At 35.0% G+C, this 19036-nt stretch overlaps 1 protein-coding gene across 3 annotated transcripts; it reads right to left on the bottom strand.

The window, feature by feature from the left end:
- Positions 1-3569: 3569 nt before the first annotated feature.
- On the bottom strand, positions 3570-7152 carry LOC107927685 (uncharacterized PE-PGRS family protein PE_PGRS54). 3 transcript variants are annotated; one of them, XM_041088086.1, is made up of 2 exons: positions 5385-7152; positions 3570-4910 (listed from the first exon to the last, which is right to left on the bottom strand). In XM_041088086.1, the coding sequence occupies exons 1-2, from the start codon at positions 7045-7047 to the stop codon at positions 3760-3762; spliced, it is 2814 nt and encodes a 937-aa protein (XP_040944020.1). In that variant the 5' UTR covers positions 7048-7152; the 3' UTR covers positions 3570-3759. The 3 variants fall into 3 exon arrangements, with proteins under 3 accessions (XP_040944020.1, XP_040944019.1, XP_040944018.1); XM_041088085.1 differs by having other exon boundaries at positions 3570-4760; positions 4917-7151; XM_041088084.1 differs by having other exon boundaries at positions 3570-4754; positions 4911-7151.
- Positions 7153-19036: the final 11884 nt, after the last annotated feature.

Genomic DNA, 19036 nt, shown 5'->3' on the forward strand with positions numbered 1-19036 from the left:
TAGGCTGATAAACATAGAACTGAAAGACAATTTGAGGAAGGTGATTTTGTCTACCTAAGACTACAACCATATAGGCAACACTCGGTTAAAAGAAGATGGAACTAGAAGATATCTCCCAAGTATTTTATACCTTTTCTAGTAATAGCTCGGGTGGAAAAAGTTACTTACAGGCTACAGCTTCCTCCTGGTTCTAAAGTGCATCCCACCTTTCATGTCTCCCAACTTAAAAAGCATATAGGAGCAGCTCCTGTGCAGAATGTGCTGCCTGTTGTGGATGTTAGCGGAGCATGGATCAAAGAACCAGCTAGGATCTTAGATCGTCACATGGTACGAAAAGGGCATCAAGCAGCTCCTAAGGTTTTGGTAGAATGGGTTAATACATTTCCTGAGGATGCCAGATGTGAATCTTTCGAGCAGATCAAAGTCAAGTTTCCAAATTTTGATCCTTGAGGACAATGATTATTTTAGAGGGGAAGTAATTGTTATGAGATTAAAAGTTAAACAGTAGAACGTTGCGTTTTGGCTGTAAGTGAAACGGGGCGCATTGGAGTTCTAGTTTAAATGGGGTGCATTGGAGTTCTAGTTTAAACGTAACGTTTTGGAACTTAATGAAACGGAGCGTTTAGTCTGAGTCAGCTTATGTAATAACCAACTTTGGAACCATTATTTTGTTTGTTTCTTTCCTTATTTTCTTCTGTTGTCCTTTTAAACAAGTGTTGTAAACAGCAAAGCAGAATACGAAAATTATGAAATTTGTCTCTCTCTCTCTCTCTCTCTCTCTTTCTTCTTTTCCCTACTTCATATTTTAAAGCTTATCAGGACATGTCTCCTTCGATGGTCGTCAATGTTATTCCTCGTTCCATAAACTTGGAATCTATTAGAACTTGGGACATGATCCAAACCTTCTTGGGGACTATATTGCTGAGGGTAGAAACTGCTAAAGGATTTTTAAGAGAGACAATAATCTCTTTTTTTTTTCCACATATTTTCGAAGGGGTTCCATTTTCCACTTCACCCATTCTAATATGATTTACTGAACTTGTATAGTACGAATCGAAAAAAACTTTTGCCGAAGGGTTAAAACATACTACTGATCTACTTTATTTGTTGTTGCAAGATGGGGTGGAATCCTTCCATTAGGTTAATCCCCCATTTAATTTCATATAATATGAAGTCCAGCTAGGTATGTTTGTAGGCCTGAAAGACTATTATTGAATGGACAAGGTCGCAAATTTCTCTATTAAAAAGTCTTCTCGTGTGGAGTGGGGTGTTAGTGCATGCTGGAATAAAAAATGTAATGTGAAGTTGCTTGTTTCTGGTGAGGAAGCACGTCAAGTCACTTACTTCCTTGATCACTCCCATTTTTGTGAAATTAATCCTTTCGAAGTTTGCAAGTATTGCTTTAGTTAGATTTGAAGGGTTCTTTCTCTTGATCTAACTATTACTCCTAGATCGCCCATGAAGTTCGTTAACAGAGTAAGTGTATATTTATATTTTCACACACATTATTGGTCAAGAACTAAGCATATGCAGTAGAATTTCCCAAATGTTGGTGCAGGGATCTTTACAGCACCTGTTGTCTTATTTGGAATGGTTAAGGGTTTTTTTAACAATTTGGTAAGAGAAGCTGAGAAGGAACGAGTTGTTTTGGCTATTCATTGAGCAAAAATGGAGAAACTAGGGAAGAATGTTACCCCATGACCCAAAATTGAATGGTATTGTCTTTCTTTTGGCTTTAGTCTACATTCTTACTTCTTCATTTGGCAAGCTCAACTTCCTCATCTTGAGATTAGCAAATACCATTTTCATATGATAGAGCCCAGTTGGTTGTGTGTCCATAAGGGCATAGACAAAGGGCCCATGCCTAACTCTCAAAATAAATGCTTTCATTATTTAAATACTTCAAATCTAGCGTGGCTGCATAAAATCACTTGATATACTATGTAGTCTTTCGGCTTGATTTTTTGTAACTCACATCAATCTTGCTGATGCTCTGAGACAACTCTGCAACTGCTGAAGTGCACCATGAAATTTCTGCTAAATTGATCAAAGTTCATCTTCGACCCTAGTGCTACGGAGTACCGTAACTAACTTGCTGGTCCCTTAAGTGCAGTAGGGAATATTTGGTGCTGAATGGAGTCTGGGACATTCCTAAGGTTGTGGATCGCTAGAAAGTGATTCAGGTCATTGACTCGATTAAAGGAGCTATTGCAAATATCTAATGAAAATTCTACTTTGGTTGGTACTAGTATTTGTCAAATAACAAGTGAGAATAGATTATGCGCTGCATCTAACCATTTAGACTCATTCCAAATTGGTTGTTTCAGGCTCTTCAGCTCTTGCTTTAGGGCTGCAACTTGTTCTACAAGATAACCAGCTTTAAGCTAATAGTATTCGTCCTTTGCTACAATGATGGTTGTAATACACTCTGGGTTTTCTATGTGAAGGATCCATGGTAGAAGTCGAGCTTTCATTAGGTCTAGCATGTTTTTTGAGATGCGTAGAGGTGTTTTTTTTTTTTTTTTGCGTGGATTTGAAAGAGTTGCTCTAATTTCTTTTGCATTTTATCTAGTGATTTCTATTACGCCTCGAATGCATTTGATAGGAGCAGGATCTGCGATGCATATTATAAGTGGGATCGAGTTGCTGTGAAGCTGATGGTATTGTACTAGCTATGGATGATTGTTAGAATATCCATGAAAAACGACTAACATCTGGAGGATTGTATATGACTAGTAAAGTGCCTGCTCTCAAGATTACAAGATTGGTTGCAGCTGAGGATGATTACCCGCTGCAGGTTTGAGCAACCGTGATACCTGATGAATGGACTTGGCGATGTAGATTAATGGTTATGCTGTATCCTTGGTAGGCCTTACCCAGCTAATGAAATAAGCTAACGATATTTCTGAGTAGACGGACTGTGGCACGAGATAGGTAGACAAGTAGATTATAGTATTACCTACAATTGTGAGTATGGGAGGTGGATTTGTAGCCCGAGAAGCATTGGACAACTGAAGATGGTTGTTTGACAGGATAATCTTGGTTCAAGGGTTTGAGGACCGGTAATAGTTTGGCCTAATTGCTTGGCCGAAGAATCCATAGCTTTTACTTAAGGTTCCCACCGAGGATGCCAATTTGTTAAAATTGTTTTTAGTGAATTGGGTTGATGGGTTGAAATAATCAACAGAAGAAGAGGAAAGGGTCAAAGGACATCAGAGTTTTACCTCCAAAAAAGCTATAATGAGTTAATTGGATATATAATGCATGGCTATTGTTAATAAGGCAAAATAATATAATCTCTCTAAACTAATATAATAACAGATGCAACAAGCCTTGACTTGTATAGATCCATGATTAAAGCATTTGTTAGTCACTTAAATGGGTTTAAATTCTGTTATCCATTTTCCATCTTCATTCTTGTATAAAAGCGTAGTAAAAGTTTCTTTGCAGACAGAATATGTTTAAACATAATTAAAATAATAAATATCAAAGAAAATAATAACGAAATAATCGTTGGGGTTTCCTTTTTATAGTAATAAATTTAGGGATAAGTGAAAAGTAGAAATATATTCTCTAAAATAAAATTTGACATTGATATTAAGAAGATACGTGGTACAAATTATTTATACATAGCATGCAAGGATTAACAAGATCTCCTATTTAAGGTTTCACTAAATAAAAAATAAAGTGAAACACAAATGACCGAATAATGTTATTTGTGAGAATACGTAAAGAAAATTTCTCTGTTTGGATTGTGGTTTAGTGGGCTCCACTAAACCCTCCTCCTCTTTCTACTTTTCCTCCAAAACCAAATTTAAAACCACCACCAACATTACCACCACCACCACCACCATTTCCACTTACTTTTCTTTGTCCTCCTATTTCGGCTTTTGCTTCGGCCTTTGCTTCGGCTTTTCCTTCGGCCTTTGCTTTGGCTTTTGCTTCGTTGTTTGCTTCGGTTTCAGCTTCGGCTTTTGCTTCGGCTTCAACTTCGGCTTTTGCTTCGGCTTCAGCTTTGGCTTCAGCTTCAGCTTTAGCATTTCCTTCAGCTTTAGCTTCACCACCACCACCATTTCCACCTACTTTTCCTTGTCCTCCTATTTCAGCTTTTGCTTTAGCCTTTGCTTCGGTGTTTGCTTCGGCCTTTGCTTCTGCTTTTGCTTCAGCTTCAGCTTCAGCTTCAACCTTTCCTTCAGTTTTAGCTTTAGCTTCAGCTTTGGCTTCACTTTTAGCCTCAGCTTTAGCTTCAGCTTCAGCTTTAGCTTCTTCTTTAGATTTAGCTTTAGCTTCAGATTCAGCTTTAGCTTCATCTTTAACTTTAGCTTGTGCTTCATCTTCAGCTTTAACTTCATCTTTAGCTTTAGCTTGAGGTTGAGTTTCAGCTTTAGCTTTAGCTTCATCTTTACCACTTGCATTTGTATTACCACTACCATCTCCTCCACCTTGTCCTTTTACCCCACCGGAATCATTAAAGCTATCACTTTCACCACTATTTCCATCGACCTTTCCTTGTCCTCCAAAATTTCCTTCAACTTCAGCTTTACCTTTAGCTTTATCTTTACCACTTGCATTTGTATTACCACTACCATCTCCTCCACCTTGTCCTTTTACCCCACCAGAATCATTAGAGCTGTCACTTCCACCACTATTTCCATCGACCTTTCCCTGTCCTCCAAAATTTCCTTCAGCTTCAGCTTTACCTTTAGCTTCATCTTTACCACTTGCATTTGTATTACCACTACCATATCCTCCACCTTGTCCTTTTACCCCACCAGAATCATTAGAGCTGTCACTTCCACCACTATTTCCATCGACCTTTCCCTGTCCTCCAAAATTTCCTTCAACTTCAGCTTTACCTTTAGCTTTATCTTTACCACTTGCATTTGTATTACCACTACCATCTCCTCCACCTTGTCCTTTTTCTTTATCACTTGCATCTGTATTACCACTACCATTTCCTCCACCTTGTCTTTTTACCCCACTAGAATCATTAGAACTATCACTTCCACCACTATTTCCATCGACCTTTCCTTGCCCTTCAAATTTTCCTTCAACTTTAGCTTTATCTTTAGCTTCATCTTTACCACTTGTATTTGTATTACCACTACTATCTCCTCCACCTTGTCCTTTTTGTTTACCACTTGTATCTGTATCACCACTACCATCTCCTCCACCTTGCCCTTTTACCTCAACGGAATTATTAGATCTGTCATTTCCACCACTATTTTCATCGACCTTTCCCTGTCCTCCAAATTTTCCTTCAACTTCAGCTTTATTTTTAGCTTCATATTTACCACTTGCATTTTTATTATCACTACCATCTCTTCCACCAGGTCCTTTTTCTTTACCACTTGCATCTGTATTACCACTACCATCTCCTCCACCTTGTCCTTTTACCCCACCAGAATCACTAGAGCTGTCACTTCCACCACTATTTTCATCGACCTTTCCCTGTCCTCCAAAATTTCCTCCAGCTTTAGCTTTAACTTTAGCTTCATCTTTACCACTTGCATCTATATTACCACTACCATCTCCTCTACCTTTTCCTTTTTCTCTACCACTTGCATCTATATTACCACTACCATCTCCTCTACCCTGTCCTTTTTCTTTACCACTGGCATTTGTATTACCACTACCATCTCTTCCACCTTGTCCTTTTACCCCATCATAATAACTAGAGCTATCACTTCCACCACTATTTCCATCGACCTTTCCCTGTCCTCCAAATTTTCCTTCAGTTTTAGCTTTAGCTTCATCTTTACCACTTGCGTCTATATTACCACTACCATCTCCTCCACCTTGTCCTTTTACCCCACTAGAACCACTAAAGTTGTCACTAGCTTTAGCATCACTACTCTTTGTTTCGCCAATACTACCACTTGTACTAGTTGCACCACTACCAACACCTCTGGCATGGCCTCCTGCCCCTCCACCAACACTAGCGCCACCACTTTCACCAAATCCTACTCTCATTCCACCTCTGAACCCAAACCTAAAACCACCCCCACCAGCCATACCAGCATGTCCACTTGCAGTTGCATCTCCACCCTTTCCACCACTACCACTACCACCTCCTCCCCCTCCCGCTCCTCCTACACCAACAATGCTTCCACTTGCATCAGTACTACCACTTCCAACACCTCCACCAACAACATTAGTGCTGCTAGTTCCACCACTTTTTCCACCACCGTCTCCTTTCCCTCCTACTTTACCTTCAAAACCAACTTTAGCTTCACCCTTACTAGTAGCACTAGCTTTGCCATCACTACCTTTTTCACCATTATAAGTACCACTTGCATCAGTATTACCATTGTCAACACTTCCACCATGCCCTCCCACCTTACCAGCATCACCAGTGTTACCACTTCCACCACTATTTCCACCAACTTCTCCTTGTCCTCTTACTTTACCTTCAAAACCAGCTTTACCCTCAATCTTATTAGTATCACTAACTTTTCCATCACTACTCTTTTCTCCATTAAGACTAGCACTTGTACTAGTTGCACCATTACCAACACCTGCGGCACGACCTCCTACCTCTCCACCAACATTAGCGCCACCACTTCCACCAAGTCCTGCTCTCATTCCACCTCTAAACCCAAACTTAAAACCACCCCCACCAGTCATACCAGCATGGCCACCTATACCTACACCTCCATTTTTGTCACTGCTACTTCCACCACCATTACCACCACCTCCCTCCCCTCCTCCTCCTCCTGCACCAACAATGTTTCCATTACTCTGGAATTCGCCTCCTACTCCAGCCTTTGCTCCTCCGCCACTATGGAAAGCTTTATCAGTTGTAGCAGCACCAGCAACGGCCTTCTCACCTTGATGTACATCATGTGCACCAGCTACTATAGGTAAAACTGTTAAAGACCTCCTACTCCCTTTAGTTTTTAGCCTTTCTTTATAAACATGTGGATGGTGATTTTCATTTCCATTAACATCATGATCATTAGCAATTGCAGGACCATTCAAAAAAAGAAGACACAAAATAATAACTATAACAAAATACGTAAAATGACCCATCTTATTTAAAGGCATAGTTGGAACTTGACTTGAAATAATTCATTTCTAAGGTGAATATAACTTCAATATTTTGAAAAATTTCTATCTAAAACTCTTTTGTTTTCTTCTACTTTTGGTTGGTTTCCTTATTAATAAATGAATAATATATAGTGGGAGCTTGAATCTATAAAGAGAATGAATAAAAGGTCAAGCGGAAAGCAAGGTAGTAAGAAATCGTTGCACCATTCACTCTAAATATATTGTAAACCACTCAACTTTTCAACTACATTTGTTCTAATTCTTTTCCTCAACCAACTATAAAAAAAATAGTAACATACTTTTCCATTAATATTGAATTTGATTTTATCAAGAAATATAAAAGCAAATAAAGAAAAAGTGTGTTTAGAGGATTCCATAATTGTTAAAGGATTCAACATTTAGCTTATGTTTCATTAGTATTTTTTATTTAATTAATTTACTCTTCCATCCTAATAATATTTCCAAACATATTTTGTATATTTATTTTATTACATTTACATTGTTTATTTAATTAATATGTATTTTTATTTATTTGTTCAATTTTGAAAAAAATAAATTTAAAGTTTGAATTTAATTTTCTTTTATTAATGGCGTTGAGGCAAGTTTTGAGAGTAGTGACTTGATAAGTTGATCTGTCACGAATTACACTATTATTTACATCCTTTTTTCACATAATTTTAGTTTGAATTACACTATTATTTACATCCTTTTTTCACATAATTTTAGTTTGTTTAGTAGTTAAATCAAGTTATTTTAGTACATATTCATGTTGTCATACTTGAAGTCGTAATTTATGCTTTTCAGTCGTTTTTAATTATACTTTAGATACTTAAATAAAGTTACATGGTCTTGTAGGTCAAATCGTGAGTTAAAGATGTAAACTCGGGCTAAAACTATTGCCCATGTTGCGACATAAGACCACTAGTGTCGTAACACCGAAGACAGAAGAAATCAAGGGCGAAGCAGGGGCGACATCACGACGTGGAGGACAGGGATGTCGCGATGATGTGATGAATAACTTGGATAAATCAGTTGCGTTTTTGGCAGCCAATCATGGGTAGTAATTAATAACTAGGAATAGGCAAATCTGAATAACTTAACCTAGGGTTAGATTTGGTCTTAGTTAATTTAATTAGTTTTATTATTTTTATCTTAAATTGGGGTTAGCACTACTAATTCATAACTATATCATATTAGTAATTATTTTTGGTAATTGATTTAATAGTGATTTTCTCCAATCTACAATTTGACTTGTACACTTGCAGCAACTGCACTTAACTCTTATCTTTATATTTTTGCACGATTTTACACTTTGGATGTTCGCACATAGGGAGGCAGTCAAGTTGTTGGCACCATTATTGGGGATTACGACGGTGATAATTGTTATTAAATTTATTTTTTTTGTAAAATAATACTAGTCGAAAGCCAAACAAGTTAGATAGTGTTCTAATTTTTATTTTTGTTTCATTATTTTTTTTATTTTAGTTACCTTGTTGACTATTGAATCTAATCATGGATATGTTTGACGATGAAAAATACAAATGGTATAAAGGCAAGATATGGGATAAGTTGTACGATAACCAAGAATCAAGTTGGCTGAACAGAGTCTCAACAAACCAATGGAGTGATGATGATGGATGTGGAGAAAACCAGTATTCATATGAACCTCTTTTTGAGTCATATGACCAAGACAATGATATGTCCAAACGTTTAGACAAGCCTCTTGGTGATTCGTAGAGGTACCCTCATGCGAAACTACTAAGTCATCCAACTTCAAGCTATTATTGGACTTGTCAGATATGATGGCCCAAATAAGGAAGATGCTCCAACACATATCCGAGACATTGTCTCCAAGGGAAGAGGTCGTGCATGATATTCCCAACTTTAATCCCTAGGACCACGATATCATCGTCCACCCTAAATTAGATGATAGACGTTAGCAAAAGTTTGGAACCGGATATCATGGGGATGAATTGAATATGGACGAAGTAGTCTCTAATCTAATTGACGTAGCAGTAGTCTTAGATTTAGTAGTAGCAATTGACACAGAGCTTAAATCGACTCTGAGTGAAAGTGTAAAGGAGTCGATACACTTTCTGGCCATAGTTGGGAGCTACCAACCGAAGAAGTTGAAGAGTTCGTTTCGCTCTCATTTGACGAAAAAGGAAAAGCTTGAGATACTGAAATTTCATGCAACATAGAGGTGAAAAAGGTCGAGGCAATAATACCCCGAAAAGAAATTTAGGGTTGGCTTGGATTTGGTACCAAATAACTTTTGTAACACACTTATGAAAAAATCATTAGACGACTACGTATTAAGTAGCTTTTGTAATGGTATATATTAAGGGAGAGCTCAGTCATGCTATTTTAGTAGAATAATTTCGTGACTAAATAATGTTACAAGTAATAGGAGGCAAGCTGAAACTTAATTATAAATTATTTTAGCCTTAATTATATATGTTCAATTAGTCCCTCTACTAGCTCGACATAACCAAAAACGGATTGCATGTAGAGCCAATGAATAGAAATGAATGAAAAAAAGAAGAGAAATAGATTGCATGTATCACTGTCTGATTAAATGCTAAAATTACATATTTTATGTAATTAAATTGGTTAATTTATGACAGTGCACCACTGATTTTTCCATGTTTATATTGAATTTTGTGCAGGGGTGCAATTTGAGGTCAAAAGAGAAACAATTGGGCTAGATTGAAGAAATGAGCAAAGAAGGTAGGCCAAAGCAGAATTTTTCCAAGATTAATTAGCTGAAATTTTTGTTGACTTAGTGGGAGATTATGTAGGGATTTTTTATATCATGGAATATTTTATTTCCTTAATTTTCTATGGCTAGTGGCTCTTAATTTAGCAAAGTCACTAGTATAAATAGAGGACTACATTGTTCATTTTATCATCAAGTCTTGAGTCATTAATCAAGTTTTTAATTACCAAGTTTTTTTTATTAAGTATCCATTTCAGCTTTAGGCCGGTGTTAACTTCGTCAAGATACGTGAGTTACGAACCCAAGCAATTTGACTCCTAAATTCTAGTACTTATTGTTTCTTCAGATTAAGAGTATGACTTCGTCAACTCACAAAGTCAAATCAACACTAAGTCAAAAAAGATGTCCTTTGAGTTAGTGTGGTTAGACGTACAGTTGGAATTTCGAAAGGATCGATTGTCTAATTGGTTTTCTGTGAACACATTGGCGTGCCAAGTGGAGATTACTGTTTAGTTCCGTCAAGGGAAGTAGTAACCGGATTTAAATGTCCCACGCGGTTGAGGACATTGGTTCGAGCTAGGCTCCTCTAGAACGCAAAGCTGTCAGAGTTTGAAATCACGAACGTTTCGTTAGTTGTTCGATCGGTAAGGGTTAGTTATAAGACGTTCCATAACTAATTTACACAAGGAAAAGTTGGTGTCTGAGGCATCCTTGGTAGCTATAACTAGCTTATTGGAAAAGAGGAGTTCATCTAATTTCGAGGATCGGTTCAAAGACGAGGAAAAACCCGTGCCTGAAGCTGAGCTTAGTTTAATTCATTTTTCTTTAGATTTATTTAACTGCTTTTTATTATTTTATTTTCAACTTTTACTTTTTACACATTTTATTTATTTATTCCAAGTTTCAAATTTTATCCCCCCGAACTTCTTGGGCACGAAAACTACCCCGACATAAATCTGGTCAAGAGAGCAATAATTTGCAGTAAACCCAGTCTCTGAGGGATCAACCCTACTCCCTATACTGCTTAAATTGCAAATTAGGCGTAGGTTTATATTGGTGGAATCGACACCCATCACTATCCTAAAAAGATTAATGATATCATATGAGGGTAACACACTTATGACAATACCATTGGACGAGTAAGTATTAAATAACTTTTATAATGGTATATAATATGGGAGAACTCAGCCACGATACTTTAGTTGAAAGACTTCGTGACTAAATAATGTTAATAGGCGACCAGCCAAAACTTAATTATAAATTATTTAAGCCTTAATTATATATGTCCAATTAGTCCCTCTGCTAGCTCGACATAACCAGAAAAGAATTACATGTAAAACCAATTATTTGAAATGAATGAAAATGATGAAGTAAGAAATAGATCATATGTATCACTATTTGCAATGAATGAGTTTTCTCACTAAGTATAGAAATGACTTGAGAAAGCAATTATAATTAAACAATTGAAGTACGAAGATGAAATTAAATTAATTAGTCAGTATGAATTTGTTGAATACGGAAATTAAATATATTTCCTCATATATTCTATTATGGTAAAATTGTTATGACTTTAATAGAATTAGAAGATGGTTGAGAAAATTACTTAATTGAGAAATTAATTAATTAAATTAAACGAATAAATCATATTTATATTGGGTAATAGAAAATAAATTTGGGTTTGATAAAATTATAAGCATTGGACAAAAAGTCCAAGAAACACATATAATTTGACCCAATACATGAGAGACTCAAACTAGCCCTCATATAATATGTGAAAGGTGAAAACCCTAATATAATACAAGGGCATGCCACCACCACCTCTACTCTAATTAGAGTAGGTTTGTATTTTCTATTAAAATAATATTATTTATTTAGGACTTACTCAACCAAAACTCTTGTACTTTTCTCTATAATTAAAAAGCACCCGTTAAGCAATTTACACACATGCCACACGTCGTTATTCTGCTAGATAGTAATAGTAATTTATTTAGCATAGATGAGATGTTGATTTTTGAATAGCTAGTTGGTTGGTTGAATGGTTTATAATTGAATAAGTTTAACTGGTATGTTTTGTGCTAAATTGAAGTTATATTGAATTAGTTGAATAAAAATGGTTAAATGGTTTTGTAACACCCCTTACCCATATTCGACACCGGAATAGGGTACGAGGCATTACCAGAACACATACACTTGTAAACGTATTAAACCGAGTTATAAAATTCCATTAATTATTAAAACTTTCAAATTATTAACATGCTTTTATAATTATTCACAATATAAATAATGCAACATTTCCTACCAACCACAATCGAGCTTCCGATAATCATCTCATTGCATCTAATAATTGTACATATTACCAATAATAATTCAATTTCAATAATAAAACACATATCTATATAATATTCACCATTAAATAGAATTCACTTTAATTAAAATTATACAGAATATAGTTCATACGAACTTACCAGGCTAAATTGCAGAAATACCAAAATTTAGGGACATTTTGGTAATTTTCTATTTTCTCAAATTTTCACCCAATCTTGATCTAAATTAATATTTCAATTTACTAATTTAAATAATAAAACAATTCATTTCATGCAATTTGATCACTTTTTGACATTTTTACAAATTTACCCTTAAAGTTTCACATTTGTTCAATTTAGTCCCTGAACCTAAAACATGTAAATTGGTCATTTTTAATGAAAACTCATGCTAGTTGAATAATCATATATTTTCCTCCTCCTCCTCTCCATTCCACATCCTTAATGTATATAACATGCTTATAGGTAACATTATCTATAATTTCACCATTTACTTATATATTCATTCAAAGCTGTCCACTTGAGTCATAGTCACTAAATTATTTATATCTTGAGCTACAGAATTCCAAATTAAGATCCGTTAATTTTATTTGAAACTAGACTCACATATATTATTACCATAAAATTTTCAGAATTTTTGGTTTAGCGAATAAATACAGTTTATTCTTTAAAGTCATCCATGTTCTGCTGTCTGACAGTTTCGACCCTTCTTCACTAAAAATTAATTATCTCCTCGTACAGAATTTGAATGATGTTACCGTTTGTTTCTATTGAAAATAGACAGATTTTAAAATATAAATTTAAGCCTCTAATTATTTTTATCCAATTTTTTATGATTTTCCAAATTCAATACAGGGGAACCCGAAATCATTCTGACCTTATCTCACAAAACCTATTATATCTCATAATTTACAATTTCATTTCTTACACCGTTTCTTCTATGAGAAACTATACTCAATAAGCTTTAATTTCATATTTTTTTCATCCTCTAATTACATTTATACTATTTTTTTATAGATTTTCAAATTTAGACTACTGCTGCTGTCTCAAAACTGTTTTAGTGTAAAATGTGGATAACTAAATTTATAACACTTTCCTTTCATTTCTCTTCAATATTTTCCATCACTTTCTCTTATTTCCCGTTACTAACACAATAATATAGAACCTTATATAATGAAACTCTACCTTAACATTAATTTCCTATTTTTTCAATAATATCAAACTCAAAAGTATATAAAAATCTTGATGTTCTTACCTTATGCCATTGATTTCAATCTTTAACTTGATTTTGTCCCTCCTCCAGCTTCTATTTCTTGAATCTAACTTGATATTCTAGCTCCCCATAGTCTCCTTGTTATCTTTCTCTATTGATGAATATGGAAATTCTTTTAATTTCTAAGTGAAAATGGTGAATTTTTGGTAAAAGGACCAAATTGTAAAGAAAAGAAAGTTTCTCTCTTTCTTTTCTCGTCATACGTTAGTTGCATGGGGAAGAAGATGATGATTCTTCATCTTTTCTTTCATATATATACACTAAATAAAATAATAATAAAATAATAAAATATCGTTTAAAAATCAAATTAAAATATTAATAAACTAATATTCATTTATTTAATCTAAAATATCTCCAACATCATCATTATTTTATAGATTTCCCTTTCTTCTAATTGATCATTTTTCCCTCTAGATCTTTTAAAATTCCATCCTTGAGTCATCACTTAATTTGGTAAAATTACAATTTAGTCCCTCATAATTCTTCATCTATTCAATTTGGTCCTAATTCATCCATCTTCCTTAGTTTCTAGATTATTCCACCCTTAAAATATTTACATTATTGGTCCTTCAAAATTTTCATATTTACACTTTAACCCCTCAAATTTTGAATATTTACTCTTGGGTAACAAAACGTTTCTCACTTTTGCAATTTGACATAACTCAATTACCTTTTTTATCACTTTATTTCCTTATTTCACCGTATCAAGGATATTATCTTACTTTCTTACTGTAGTAATTTTTGGGGTATTATAATTTCATAGCTAATTAACCCTTCTAGCTTCTAGAATTCAAATTCTACATTTTATACAAATAGGTCATTTCCTTAATTAATCACTAAATCGATAAAATGTTCATATCATTATTTTCATGCAACCTTCCTATCATAATGCAACCCATGTCATAATTTTAAAATAAATTTTTCCTTGTCGGATTTGTGGTCCCGAAATCACTATTCCATCTAGACCCAAAATCGTGCTATTACAGGTTTATTTTGACATGTTTTGGTATGGTTTAATTCAAGTAAAAATGGTGAATTGTTGAGCAGGATGTGTAGGTTTGATGAGATTTTTGAAATAGGTACCAAATGACTTAAATTTTGCCAAAAATAAAGTCATTGTCCAAATAAGTTATCTTCCTTGTCACAACGTCAACCGACAATGAGTTATGTTGCAACGTCGAGTGGCTTAAGGTCACGACGTGACATATTGTTTTGACAACGTCAAAACGTGGAGGAAGTGGTGTCATGATGTCTGCCCTAAAATTTTAAAACTTTTTAATTTGATCCTATTTCATGCTTGGGTCAACAAAAAAGCTTTCATAAGCTCAATTAAGGCTCAGATTTGATTGTGTATCATAATGTCACTACACCAAAACAGGCTTTTAGCGGCGCTTTTTAAAGCCAAAAATGCCGCTAATGATAGCGTCGCTAACTTTAGCGGCGTTTTTAGAAATAAACGACCTTTAGCGGCACTTATACCACAAACGCCACTAAAGACCATGACCTTTAGCTGCGCTTATACCACAAACGCCACTAAAGACCATGACCTTTAGCGGCGCTTTTCCTACAAACGCCGCTAAATACCATGACCTTTAGCGGCGCTTTTCCTACAAATGTCGCTAAAGACCATGACTTTTAAGGGCGCTTATCCCACAAACGCCGCTATAGACCATGACCTTTAGCGGTGCTTTTCCCACAAACGCCGCTAAAGACCATGACCTTTAGCGGAGCTTTTTTTACAAATGCCGCTAAAGACCATGACTTTTTGTGGCATTTTTTTTAAGAACGCCACTAATTTTGGCAGATTTGTAAAAGAAAATTTTCTATATTTTCAGCCCTCCTGTAAAAACAAATCAGAAAAAACCAAATCTAAACCAACCGAAAGCAATAAATCTATATAATATTAGAAATTAAATGAATAATATATAATAAATATCAAGAAATAAAATTTGTGTTATTCTTACAAAAATGTTAAAAGTTAAAATGATAATTAAAATTCAAAATGATAAAAATATTTACACGATAGTCTAAGACGGCGATTGTTGCTGAAACATCTTCATCATATTCTGAAGTTGCTACTGGAGTTCATCGTACTTTCTATGCTGCTCTGCTTCTCTCGTTGTCGCATCTGCTTTAAGCTGCAAGTGGAGTTCTTCATACTTTCGTTGAACATCAGCTTCTCTCATTGCTACATCTGCTTTAAGTTGTAGCTAGAGTTCTTCATATCTTTTTTCAACCTCAGCTTCTCTCGATGCTGCCTCCGCTTTAAGTTGTGTAATTTGCTCAACTGTTGTCATTTGCATCTGAGCCATCTGGTCTCTTAACCTCTGAACTTCAGCTTGAGTCTGACTCCCCGAAGGCATGTATTGTTGCGAGCTGGATCCAAAATATTGGGATGGGTTAACAAAAGATCCTTGAAATCGAACCCGACCATACCTTTCAGGACCCAAAAATTCAGTGATAATTCGGTTATCAATGTCGTCAATATGAACAGAACTATCACTGGAAGGCATCGCTTCGTACTCCGCCTTTTTATCCTTTAGTTTTCCTAATAAATAAATCACATAGTTAGGAACGTAATATATATTAAAAAAACAAATGCAACATAACTTAACAATATTTTCATTACAAGAAATGAAATAAAACATTAGAAAATAAACACTAAAAATAATTAAAACAAGTCAAATTGTATTAAGCAAACGTACCATAATTTCTGCAGCTTTAGGAGTCATAAGGTTTCCATCTTTCTTCCTATGTGTAATGTCAAAAAGTTGAAGGCGTCTAACTTTTTGACTGGACGACAGCTCCTACAATACAGTAGTAAAAATATTATTTTATAGAAAGTAATAAATATCTGATGGTATTAAAAAATTCAAAATACCTCGGCCTAAGCTACACAAGCAAAACTTTTCGACCCAGCTGTGTGAGTGAATTTTTGTTTCTGCCTATTACTTTTTCCAACTCGTTCATGATCCTACATTATGAAATTATTAGTACATTAATTATTAAATACTACAAACCAAAATAATTACAAGATTTTTGTAGTAACACATACCTGTCCTTTCTTCGAAGTCCAAAATCTAACGACCTCTTCCCACTGGTAACTCAGCTTTCCCGGTGGGACATTTTGTAATTTCTTGTCGAGTGTTGTTTTTGTCTTAAAGTAGTCTTTCTTTAAAGTGCTCTTATGGTCTCTCCATCTTTTTCCCAATGCCTTCTTTACATAAGCATCGGAGACCTCTAGAGCAAATCTCGCCTACAAAAAACACAAGTTAAGAAATTAAATATAAATGAAACTTAAACCCAAGTATTATAAATGACATTAACGTTTTGTTACCTTAATGTTATCGAGAGCTTGGTTCTTGTTACTCTCGGGCATTTTATGCCATGACTCGTAGTTAATTGGCGACATATTTGCATTCCGTGCTAGAATGCCCAAGTATCCTGCTAAAAGGTGAGCTTCTGATCCAACAGGCTGACCAAAGCTATTACTGCATACATTGACACGCTCAACTAGATCTAGCTCGTATAAATCCCTCAGTAGCATACGTCCTTGAACTCTCCGCATCCCACCATTTTCAGTTGAAAAATGTTATATTGTAATATAAGAATTTTAAAAATAAATAAACAATAAGTCAATACGCATGTAAATTAAATGTTAGATTACTTTGAACTTCTATAGGTTCCTCAGGTGTAATCGGAACATTCGAAGATCCAATAGCAGTCTGTTGTTCAGTGCTGTTTGTTTCCGCCGAGTTTGGAGTACCTTGAACAATGCTTAGCCCTCGCACTTTTCTTCTAGGCATTTTATCTGCAATACAAATAAAATAGTTGAAAACTTAGTATACAGTTACAACAATAATAGGACATATAAAATAGTTGAAATATAATTAAATATAATTAAATAATCGTAAAAGCTTACTACATTATAATTCGTAAATATCTTCATCCGTATCCTGGCGGACCCATTGAATTTGTGTACTAGTACTAGGGATGTTTTCATTTAAGTTTTGTTCTGGAAAGGGCAAAGTTTGTGTTCTGTCATCAATGCCATCTCTACTTCCACTGCACATGTCAAACAAATCTCTAGGGATGTTATGGAGTACAACGTACCAACCCTCATCAGTTGGATCTTTTGAGTAAAAAACATGTTTGACTTGAGAAGAAAATACATAAGGCTCATCAATCAATTGTTGTCCTGTATGAATCAATCGAGCGAAGTTCACCACTGTGAAACCAAATTGATCATGCTTAATTCCACGAGCAGTATTAACATCGGCCCAATCACCTCAAAATAAGACAAATTTCCATTTTCCATAGTAATCCAACTCAATTATGTCAGTAAGAAGTCCGAAATATTCCATATTTCCCACGACAGGATTATTGTCCCTAGCACTAGCATAACTTGTAATTGAGGAATTAACAACTATTCCACAATTTTGCGTTCTCCTCAATCTCTCGAGATATTTTGTATGAAATCTGAATCTGTTGATGAGGAATGCACTATATCTTTTAACCACCTGATTTGGACCTTGGGAAAGCCATTTAACTTCGTCGGTGACATTCTTCCCACTCCAAACCTATTAAATGGAAAGTAAATTGAGTAATTAAAAATGTTATGAGAAAACATTATTATTTTTCAATGAAAGCTCCAATTGCATACCGTTTGGCTTAACCATTCATGAAAAGATTCTGTGAACAACTTATTGATATCTCGATGTTGTGTTCTTCGGGAGCACGAACGAGATCTCAATATTTGTTTGTACTCACTATGTTAAAAATATGTTTAGTTTGGTAGAATATAAACAATTTTTAATTGATGAATATTTATCAAATTTGTACAACTTACTTGCGTAAAGGTTCCATTGATTCATGGTGAAACAGAACATATCGATGTGCTTGTACCCACGATAAATCATCTAATTCTGTAATTTTAACTTTGCCGATTGGTTCTCCAAAACTTTGGAACAAATAAGTATCGGCGAAGTTATGATCCGTGAGTCTAGCATTTCTATTTGGTATGTTCAACCTTGTTTCAACATTCCTCTGCCAAGTAGCCTTCAGCAATCGATCCTTCTGGATAACGCTTGTTGCGGCAATAAGACTTTAATTTGGATAGGAACCTAAACACGATATACAACATTATCAAAAGTTGTAATTAAAGGCATATAGGTGAATGAAAGAAAATTTTAAAAATTGTAATTAACATATTTCTATGGGATATATCCATCGATAGAAAACGGGTCCGCCAAGAATTACTTCATACGAGAGATGGATTACCAAGTGAACCATAATTGTGAAGAAGGAAGGTGGGAAGATTTTTTCCATGTTGCATAAAGTCAAAGCGGCTCGATCCTGTACCTTATGAAGTTCTTGAACATCCAAAACTTTGCCACAAATAGCTTTCATTATATTGGATAGTTCAATTATACAAGACGTCACCTTCTTCGAAATACAACATCGTAGAGCAACTGGCAGTAAATCTTGCATCAAGATGTGATAGTCATGTGATTTTAGCGAATATAGTCTTCGATCTTTAACACTAACACATCGAGATATATTTGATGCATACGCATCTGGAACCTTTATATCCTTCAACACCATGTAAAACACTTCTTTATCCGTCTTCGACATTGAGAAAATAGAAGGCGGCAACCAATATTTCCCATTCGA

Source organism: Gossypium hirsutum, chromosome D02, assembly GCF_007990345.1.
Source record: "Gossypium hirsutum isolate 1008001.06 chromosome D02, Gossypium_hirsutum_v2.1, whole genome shotgun sequence".
Classification (NCBI taxonomy): Eukaryota; Viridiplantae; Streptophyta; class Magnoliopsida; order Malvales; family Malvaceae; genus Gossypium; species Gossypium hirsutum.